General features: G+C 40.5%; 1 protein-coding gene across 1 annotated transcript; it reads left to right on the top strand.

Annotated features, from left to right (window-relative positions):
* The first annotated feature begins 965 nt into the window (after positions 1 to 965).
* On the top strand, positions 966 to 6507 carry LOC124126606 (galactosylgalactosylxylosylprotein 3-beta-glucuronosyltransferase 1-like). Its single transcript, XM_048398183.1, has 5 exons — positions 966 to 1135; positions 1711 to 2303; positions 2690 to 2776; positions 3245 to 3451; positions 4067 to 6507. The coding sequence occupies exons 1-5, from the start codon at positions 1054 to 1056 to the stop codon at positions 4166 to 4168; spliced, it is 1071 nt and encodes a 356-aa protein (XP_048254140.1). The 5' UTR covers positions 966 to 1053; the 3' UTR covers positions 4169 to 6507.
* The last annotated feature ends 3923 nt before the right edge of the window (positions 6508 to 10430 follow it).

Below are 10430 nucleotides of genomic sequence, written 5' to 3'. Positions count from 1 at the left end.
TCGTTTAGTTATTAAAATTCCACAAACTCATAATTCATGTTGAGTTACTCGCCTCTTCTCCAGCTGCTCAAACTCTCCACTGATGCTAGCTGACTTGGTTAACTGGATTCGGGATATAACTAATTACAAACTCTCTTCTAATTATGCTAATCGAGGCAGTGCATTATACTAGATGACAAACTTAGTAATCCTGTCACGCTAATCCTTGTTTACAATGAACGCATGTCAATTGACTAAACGATCATCCTTTTTATAAACTTAAGTAGAAGTATCACAATGGACAGTGCATACAACTGTTTGAAAAAAATATCAAGCAATAATTTAAATTTAGAACATGAAATAACAGAAACATATATATTAAATTGTATATATTCATATTTGCCGGTATTCATGGTATATTTATTTTACCGTCATTGTTTATAACTACTCTGAACTACTTGTATGTGTACAGATCTGTCATCTTATTTGTAAAGAGGTGGCGTACGTATTATATATATTATTCATCTAACTGTTAGAAAAGTTTGCTCAAATGTTCTATTTCTTTATTATGTAAAATACTGTCAACATAAATAAATACAAACTATTTCATAACACTCCAAATATAGTTGTCATGATGAAAATAGTATTAAAATATTACTGTCCGGTATCATTAGTAATATTTTCAATATCAGGCACATATTGTAAGAATCCCTGTAAAAGTAAGAAGAAACTGAATGAAGCAGTGGTAAAATCTATCCATATATACAAATTGTATATTTTTGGATATACCAAATATACAAAATTGTATATTTTGGATATGTTGGAATTTTCCCTTGTGAAGGGTCCTTTGATATGTCCATCAGAATGTTATTTCAATTCTTTAAAAAAACCTCAGGTATTATATTGATTAATGAACAAACAGGTGCAAAAACATCAATACCGTTCTAATAAGAATATCAATATACGAAACCCTCGCACAGCTGTGAGCGTGTAAGCTGTGCCTTGCGTGGCCTACCTCAGCTTCACTTTACTTTAGCGTAGCCAAATAGGATTTGTCATCAACACCTGTTTAACATGCTCCGTAAGACAGGAAACCGTCGTTTTACCCTTCTGGTTTCCACTGTACTGGTGTCTGTTGGTTTTATCATATTTTCCGGTAAGTGTCAAACTTTTTAATAATACATGGCAGATTTACAACATGCGCTTGGTTGTATTTCAAAACGATTTCATACTAAGTATCCTAATAATGTTATAGCGTCTTATTTGAAGCTTCGAGCAAGAGTATAGAAACTGAAGGTAGTATTACGAAAGTTTCACATCCAATGTGTGTTATGGTGTCATCGGTGATTTTCAGCGATCCATTCATACAATTTTCACCTCTATTTATATCTAAATATACACCTAATGGAATCTGTTTCAAGACTGATTGTCCTCTGGCGTTGACGGTTTACATTTATATATGCATGGCATCATTGTCTTCATTATTGTCAACCATACAAGTTAAACTATATCTGTTCGTCAGAATTAAAGCTTGACTATTCCTTCACTCCTTGCAAGCGTGTGCAAACCAAAATCGTTATTCATTTTGGCATTGCGTTGCACATAGTATTATATATTAATTCAACTGATTTACCTTTCACAGACGAAGTAATAACATATTCCCAGTGATGTAGAGCACCGTCTCTGGATTTTATTGTTAATCACATTTCATGTCATCCTTCTCCTTTATAGAGATGTGGTTTTCAAAAGTAAATTCAAGAACTCGATTACAGACAGTGGAAGTATTGTTGAAACAGAAGCAAGAAACTCTCCTGGCCTCTTACAGAAGTTACAGAGAACAATTGGGAGATAAGGACAATGAAATAGAAGAAATTTCGAACAGATATAAACTTGCAGAGGCGAGAATACTAAACCTTTCTCTGAATCTTGAAACTCAGAGAAATAGTGCGAAGGATCTTCCAGTGATATATGCCATTACACCAACATACGCACGCAGTCAACAGAAGGCCGAACTTACAAGGCTATCTCAGACGTTTCTTCACATGTCCAGTTTTCACTGGATTGTGGTGGAAGATTCTAGTGAAAAATCTCGGTTAGTCGCCATCTTGTTAAGAAACTGTGGTGTGTCATACACACATTTGTGTGTGTTGACACCTTCAAACTCCCAGTTAAATATTAGTGGTCTCGTGAGAAAATCAAAAGGAGTGGAACAAAGAAACCTCGGGATATCTTGGCTGCGGAAAAACGTGGACCCGGAAACTCAGCCTGGTGTTGTATATTTTGCTGATGATGATAACACGTACGACTTGGGAATTTTTGCCGAGGTAAAATCTTACATGACAAATACCAGGAAAGTGGGGACACCTATCTTTATAATTTGCGAATTCCTGTTTCAGTGTGCTCTGTAGTTGTTTTATTTAAGAATAAGAACGATTTTAGTTTTTACATAAAGTATATGACTATTGTTGAAGCTCTGTTGATTGCCTCTTTATCTGCCATACACGTGCTCGCGGGTTTCACCAAAATGGTCAACGTTTAAGGCTTCCATCACTAAGGACGTTCCTCCCACATCAAGCTTATACACCGTGATATTAGTGAAAAACTGTCACACACCCTCGCTATCTCCTTCATCTCAAGAATGAAACTTTAATTTACATTACTAACCATGTTTTTGTTTCACAAATTATAAACACTAGTGTGTTTCCTGTAGATGCGACGGACTCGGAAGGTTTCTGTATGGCCCGTTGCATTTGTTGGAGGTAAAAGATATGAAGCGCCTATTGTGAAGAATGGAAAGGTAGAATAACATTAATTGTATATTCAGGCATGAATAAGTGAAATATCATTTCATGTTCTTGGGGTTTGGAATTTGCCCTAGATGTTTTAAACAAGGTGAATTATTAGTTGCTCCTGTTACTGTACAGTACAAATAACATTGCCATTCCTGGTATTAGGAGTATCCTGGTATGAAAGACCATTATATATTCTTTGGGTTTGGGATAGAAACACAAGGAAAAAATATTTTTTACAATAAAAATAGTAACAACGTTTTATTGCTCCTGTTACAGTAAAAATACCATTGCCATTCCTGGTATTTGAGCTACCTTTAATTAGCGAATCATCTTTACGGAGTAAAGTACTTTGCAAGAACGTTCTTTTGAAAAGTGTCTGAAAATCTGATGTCTTCACTGTTCCGGACTAATGATGTTCCACTGTCTAGGACCATGTCGTTGGTGCCACTCTGAAGCATTTTCTCTCACTACAGGTGACTGGTTGGCGGGTGAGCTTTGATCCAAGTCGAAAGTTCGCTATAGACATGGCAGGTTTTGCTATGAACCTTCGTCTTTTCTTTGAACAGCCTGATCTTCAATTCTCCCATTACGCACGACCAGGATCTCAGGAATCCTATATCATCTCGAAGACCAATATAACTCTGAATGATCTTGAGCCTCTGGCGGATAACTGTACAAAGGTATGCATTGCCATGTTCTCACTCACTTGTTGAGACCGCCTCCGTGGTCTAGTGGAAGAGCGTCCGCCCGGAGAGCGGAAGGCCCAAAGGACGTGAATTGATGGTATTTGTTGTAACCCTGCACGATGCTCTGCATTAAGGGCTAATGGTATGATACCTCACTGGTCTAGCACTATAAAATCGGCATTAGTCCGGACTAGTTCAAGCAGCCACACACACATGCATACACGTTGCTATTTAAGTTCTATAATCTTGGACGCGGCGTTGAACCCCATTTCACCTCACCTTTGCATTTTCAGGTTATCAATCCCAGGTTATGTTCCTTGGTCTGTCAGCACTATACCATGTTTAAGGGTGTCACCGAAGTGTCGCCTATCTCCTTGTACCTGCTTCAATTCGTGCTTTCCACCAATATTAACTGACATGCTGTGGTATAACTGAATTACTGTGCCAAGTCGCGTTAGCGTGAAATGACTCAACTTTACCAATTGCCACTTTCAGAGTATATTTTACGAGCTGATTGTTTTACATGATGTTTCACTTCCAATGATTTGTTCTGATACAATACTGCTCAAAGCGTCAATCACATTCACTCATTCACTCTTTCTTTGACAGGTGCTTGTGTGGCACACTAGGACGCTACCCCCTGAATTAAGAAAGGAAGAAAAAATGAAGGTGAAATTCGACCATGGATCTAACTTCATTGTTGAAGTATAGTGAAGTCATATTATCCACGATATATTTCCTGTGGATAAAACATATTTAATTTTGCTTTGATTTCGACATTAGAACACAGGACATATGCTTTTGTTAAGGGAGACAACGCTTCACTGATTGGACTGCCGAGGAGTGCCCTCATGAGTGAATTATCATAAGTAAAATGTGCGAAAGTAAATGAAGGAAGGACATGACACAACTCATACAGGTTGCATTTAGATATTCTTTTCATCAAACACTGCAAAGGCTTTTAAATAGTCCCTTACATATTTAAATTAAAACTCATTTGACCAAGCATGGCTGGAGGACTGCCTTGTGGCGTAATGCAACACACACTGACCGGCAGGTGCTACCGGTAGTGCAGGAGAACACCTGCTGTCATCACTCATTTGACCAAGCATGGCTGGAGGACTGCCTTGTGGCGTAATGCAACACACACTGACCGGCAGGTGCTACCGGTAGTGCAGGAGAACACCTGCTGTCATCACTCATTTGACCAAGCATGGCTGGAGGACTGCCTTGTGTCGTTATGCAACACACTGACCGGCAGGTGCTACCAGTAGTGCAGGAGAACACCTGCTGTCATCACTCATTTGACCAAGCATGGCTGGAGGACTGCCTTGTGGCGTAAGGCAACACACACTGACAGGCGGGTGCTACCGGTAGTGCAGGAGAACACCTGCTGTCATCACTCATTTGACCAAGCATGGCTGGAGGACTGCCTTGTGGCGTAAGGCAACACACACTGACCGGTGGGTGCTACCGGTAGTGCAGGAGAACACCTGCTGTCATCACTCATTTGACCAAGCATGGCTGGAGGACTGCCTTGTGGCGTAAGGCAACACACACTGACAGGCGGGTGCTACCGGTAGTGCAGGAGAACACCTGCTGTCATCACTCATTTGACCAAGCATGGCTGGAGGACTGCCTTGTGGCGTAAGGCAACACACACTGACCGGTGGGTGCTACCGGTAGTGCAGGAGAACACCTGCTGTCATCACTCATTTGACCAAGCATGGCTGGAGGACTGCCTTGTGGCGTAAGGCAACACACACTGACCGGTGGGTGCTACCGGTAGTGCAGGAGAACACCTGCAGTCATCACTCATTTGACCAAGCATGGCTGGAGGACTGCCTTGTGGCGTAAGGCAACACACACTGACCGGTGGGTGCTACCGGTAGTGCAGGAGAACACCTGCTGTCATCACTCATTTGACCAAGCATGGCTGGAGGACTGCCTTGTGGCGTAAGGCAACACACACTGACAGGCGGGTGCTACCGGTAGTGCAGGAGAACACCTGCTGTCATCACTCATTTGACCAAGCATGGCTGGAGGACTGCCTTGTGGCGTAAGGCAACACACACTGACTGGCGGGTGCTACCGGTAGTGCAGGAGAACACGTGCTGTCATCACTCATTTGACCAAGCATGGCTGGAGGACTGCCTTGTGGCGTAAGGCAACACACACTGACCGGTGGGTGCTACCGGTAGTGCAGGAGAACACGTGCTGTCATCACTCATTTGACCAAGCATGGCTGGAGGACTGCCTTGTGGCGTAAGGCAACACACACTGACTGGCGGGTGCTACCGGTAGTGCAGGAGAACACCTGCTGTCATCACTCATTTGACCAAGCATGGCTGGAGGAGTGCCTTGTGGCGTAAGGCAACACACACTGACCGGTGGGTGCTACCGGTAGTGCAGGAGAACACCTGCAGTCATCACTAATTTTCAGTGATCCATTAATATAATGTTCTCGTTTGCCATTTACACCCAATGGAATCCGTTTCGGTGGATAATTGAGCCCGTTATTCTCTGACGTTGACGTTTTACGCTATGTTTGCACTGTAAATATGTCTGTATGATTAAGACGTGTTGCATTTCATGTAATTTTTCAAGGCTAGTATAAAACTGTACTATAACACGTGTGTATGCGTGTGTGTTGTGCACAAACCCGTGCGTTAATTTGTAATTCCTATATATTTATTCTATAATAACCCATTAACGTGTGTTGAAACAACTTTCCAACAGTCAATTTTCCATTTATGTCAAACAATAGTGACTTGTACCATGTGTTCCCGTGTATTATCGGGTGAACAAATGACTTGTCTTTGCATGTGTGTTTGACAGGTGCACCAGTTTTGCAGGATATGCTCATCTTTTTACACACAGCCACCATTACTAGTTGATATTGATTCATTAACACTTGCTCATGATGTAGTCTGAATCGTACAATCCACTCTGCTTTTATCACATATTTCTTGTGACTATGGAAAGGGTTTTATCACTTTTGTTTTTTTATGCATGGTAATATAAAGGAGGTGAGACCTCAATACACTCTCTCTCTCTCTTCTATTTGTTTTTTATCCGAAGGACTTGACACAGGGGAACATATTCCCCAAGCTCCTCACAGCGATAGTCCGTTCGCGGAACCCTCTATACTATCGCTGCCACCAGTCAAAACTCCCCACTGTGAATAGGTGGCCACAACCATGCTTGGAGTTGAACTCGCAACCGACTGACCGTTATGTTTTCAAACAAGTGACGACTGTCGTGACGTCGAATACACTTATCGCTGCTAAATTACTTTCTTCGTTTGTCAATTTGAATTTCTGTTTCATAAAAACTATCATGTTATTGATATAGTAAGAATGTAAGGGAGAAGTTGGATTTTCCGTTAGTCTGTTAGTCTCGAACCAATCTGATTATCAAAACAACAAAGTAAATTCATCTTGAAAACATAGTCAGTCGTAAACCTTTTCAAAATGAAATATAATGGCATTCCCAAAGACATAAACAAAAGTATAAACGTTACTACATATGGGGTTAGAGGGCAAATTTCAAGATTCTTGTAATGGCCGCGCCCACACTGGTGGCAGCGATGTTACCGAGAGTGTAACGAAGGTGTCACGCGCTGGGAAGGAGCTTGCATATTCCCAAGGCAAGGGAGTTAACTGACTTTAAAAGTCCAGTTTCCACACTTGCCGAACTAGGCTGGAATTATGGAGTCATGTATAGTCTGTTAATAAACAACATGGCAACCGCCGTGCCGAATTTGTTCGATTGCAGGATTTGCATAGCATGTGTACCGTCAAGTGGGTGTCGACAGATATTTTCCAAGTATTTTCATGTTTTTAATCAAGCTACACAAATGAGCGAGGTAAAAACCGTTTTATTACAATAAAGGTCTTTAATATCGATGAAATCTCCTTGATCGCCATTTTGTTTGAAGCAAGTGCAAGAGATAGGAGAGGTGGAATCTGATTGGTCAGTAGGGGGGACATGGAAGGGACATAACTCGTAATAGTCAATGGTGGCGCTAAAATCGAGCATAGAAATTCCAGCATAGTTCGGCAAGGGTGGAAACTGGACTTTTAAAGTTAGTTAAATCCCTTGCCTCGGGAAGATATAGAGGGAGGAAAGAGTTTAGCTGCTTACATAATGATTACTTGTCACCTCCGTATGTTTTGGGGGGCACGGGTGGCCCAGTCGTCTAAGGCGCCGCGATTCGCTGTGCAGAGTTGCGTCCCTTGGGCACGCCAGAAACCTATGATTGTGGGTTCGAATCCCGGTTCGCCCCGATTATGTTTCTAGGTTTGTCAGCACCATACCCGTGCTCGTGGGTTTCACCGAAGTGGTAAACGTCTGAGACCTACATCACTTCGGGCTTTCCTCCCACATTAAGCTGACACGCCGTGATATAACTTGAATACTGTTAAACGCGGCGTTAAACCAAACTCACTCACTCACTCACTCGTATGTTTTGAGTACGCTAATCTGGCCAGGGTATGTATTTCCCAACACATATGTATGAGTTTCAAATGCATACAATCCGGTTTTTGATCCAGATGTTAGGGGTCATGGATATGTTATGGGATATTTTTATGAAATGGTGTGCTCAGTCTTCACTACATAAAATATCCCCAAACATGATATGCAAACGATAACGTTACAATTTCACTAATTTACGAACAAAATGGCGTCGCACATATTTGAACAAATTCGTAATCGACGATTTCGCGGACGATTTTCCACGGAGATGTTTCGTTTTCAACACGGTAATCGGGAAACAAACGGGCTTTCGCATAATGTTTTTGGTTTTTACATTGGTGGAGATTTACAACCTGACAAGACGCTCAAAGTATCCAGTGCGCAATGTCAACAAAACAGCCGCCATGGACATTTTGTAAAAAATCGCATATTCAATACGTTTGCCGAGCTATAAACTACTGTTAATCACGTTAATACTTTACAATATTTACATAGACAGTTAGGGAAATGGTTGTACTTTTATAGTGTGAAATTTGAAAATTGTGGGTTTTATCGTTGTTACGTTACGTCGTTTTTAGACGAAGGTGTTCAGTTTCCAGAACGTCACTCGCAAATAAACTCGGCACAGCGATAGTACACAGGCTATTTTTAGGTGGCATCCTAAATATGTGTTCAGTATATGTTGGCCCGATCAACACAATGCGTCAAGCGTGTGCTCTTTGTACAGTGTATACTTCAATTTACATGCACACTTACATTTCACTATATCAATGTAACCTTGAGCATTGACTAATGATTGTTTGATATAAACAGTCTACAGTATTGACGGATGCCGAACATATTAATGAAAACTCTTGAGTACACCCCAAGCTATAGTGCAACCTGCTAATATGTTCAGATGATATATTGAGATTACTACACGAGTGTTTCAAAGCCATTCGTCACCACTCGCCCCTTTCTGTAACCTGCAAGAAGACTCGTCCCCCGATCGATGAATGTTATGCGCGAAAATACGACAAACCAATCAGAATGCGCGTATGATTTCAAGTTCTTCGTCAAAGAATCCCTCAGAAATATTTTTTGATTTTACATATGTCTTGCATCTAAAGATATATATAAAAGACACAGTTGAATGTGTTCAATCATACTGTATAATTTTGCACATCCCGATGTGGATTAAATTGCATCTGAAATATATATAATATATGGAGAAATGTAAGTGAACCATTACGCAACGAGTTGACAAATGTTTTAGGTATGCCCGTTCGCGCTAAGACGGAACCCGGTCGCAAAAATGGCCATGCGCGGGGCACGAGTCGCTATTCGGCTTGTCCCGGACTAACACGAGTTGGCCACGAATGTTTCAAATCGTATCTAACTCGCTTAAACCACGGATCACAATTTATCATATAATGGGTAGATTTCTCGGCAGGATAAAGCCAATGGATAAAAACGATAACCGTTGGGGTCATATGCGGATAGAGATGCAAATTTCAAAGGTAAAGAAGGGACTACTTTCAGTGTTTATAAACAAACATGGCCTCGCCCTTTTCATTCAGTGATCGAGTCAGAATCTGTATAAACTAAAGGGATAATTGCTATAATTATCAAAAGAACAGTCTAATATACTGAAAATCAATGTCCAACTGTGACGTAGCTAAGGCATTTTATATGTTTTGGCAACTTTGGAGATATAAATTTCGAAACAATTTTGCGAGGGCACTAGGCCTAGCCAAGCGGGATCAGTAGCCATATCTGTGCTTGTAGACCTAGACCTCTGTGGCTTGAAACCTTTTCCACAAATTAAAATGGTTGGATTTGGCCGAAATATGTAGTTCTTTCAACTATCATGGCACAATATTTAACTCTTTTTAACCTAATTCAACGATTTTATAGAGATATTGAAATATTTCGCCCATGGACGAGAAAAAGGTTTGGCCTATGGGCGAGAATATTTCCCTTTGCCAAAAACGCATGTTTTTGTTTCCCAAATACATACAGGTGTTCTTAAAAGTTTCATGACATATAATTTAACTCATTTCAACTTAATCAAATTATTTTACGGCGTTATTGAAATATTTCGCCCTGGACGAGATAGTCCGGCCCATGGGGCGAGAATATTTTCCTTTGCTCCACAGGTTTATTTTCGAAAATACATAAAGGTGTTTCTACAAGCATGACACATGATTCAACTCATTTTTACTTAATTCAACTAATTTGTGGCGTTATTAAAATATTTCGCCAGTCCCTTTAAAGCATTAACTAATTTTGTGCAAAGTATATTGTATCATGTGAAATATTCTTTATATTATATCATTACATTACTATTTAAAAATGGCCTTTGGTTGGATGTTTACTTCATAGAAGTTTTACAAATTTTACCTTTTTTCATATTGTAACGTTCTTTAATGAACCAGGGCCTAACTCTCAAAGCGTTTGGATAGTTTATCATACGAATTCATGCGCGTGTACTCCAATTCATCTGCGTTATTTT

The sequence above is a fragment of the Haliotis rufescens genome, unplaced genomic scaffold (genome assembly GCF_023055435.1).
Source record: "Haliotis rufescens isolate VD_foot unplaced genomic scaffold, xgHalRufe1.0.p SCAF_18, whole genome shotgun sequence".
Lineage (NCBI taxonomy): Eukaryota > Metazoa > Mollusca > Gastropoda > Lepetellida > Haliotidae > Haliotis > Haliotis rufescens.
The sequence above is the reverse complement of the archived record's forward strand: the minus strand, read 5'-3'. Positions and strand labels throughout refer to the sequence as shown.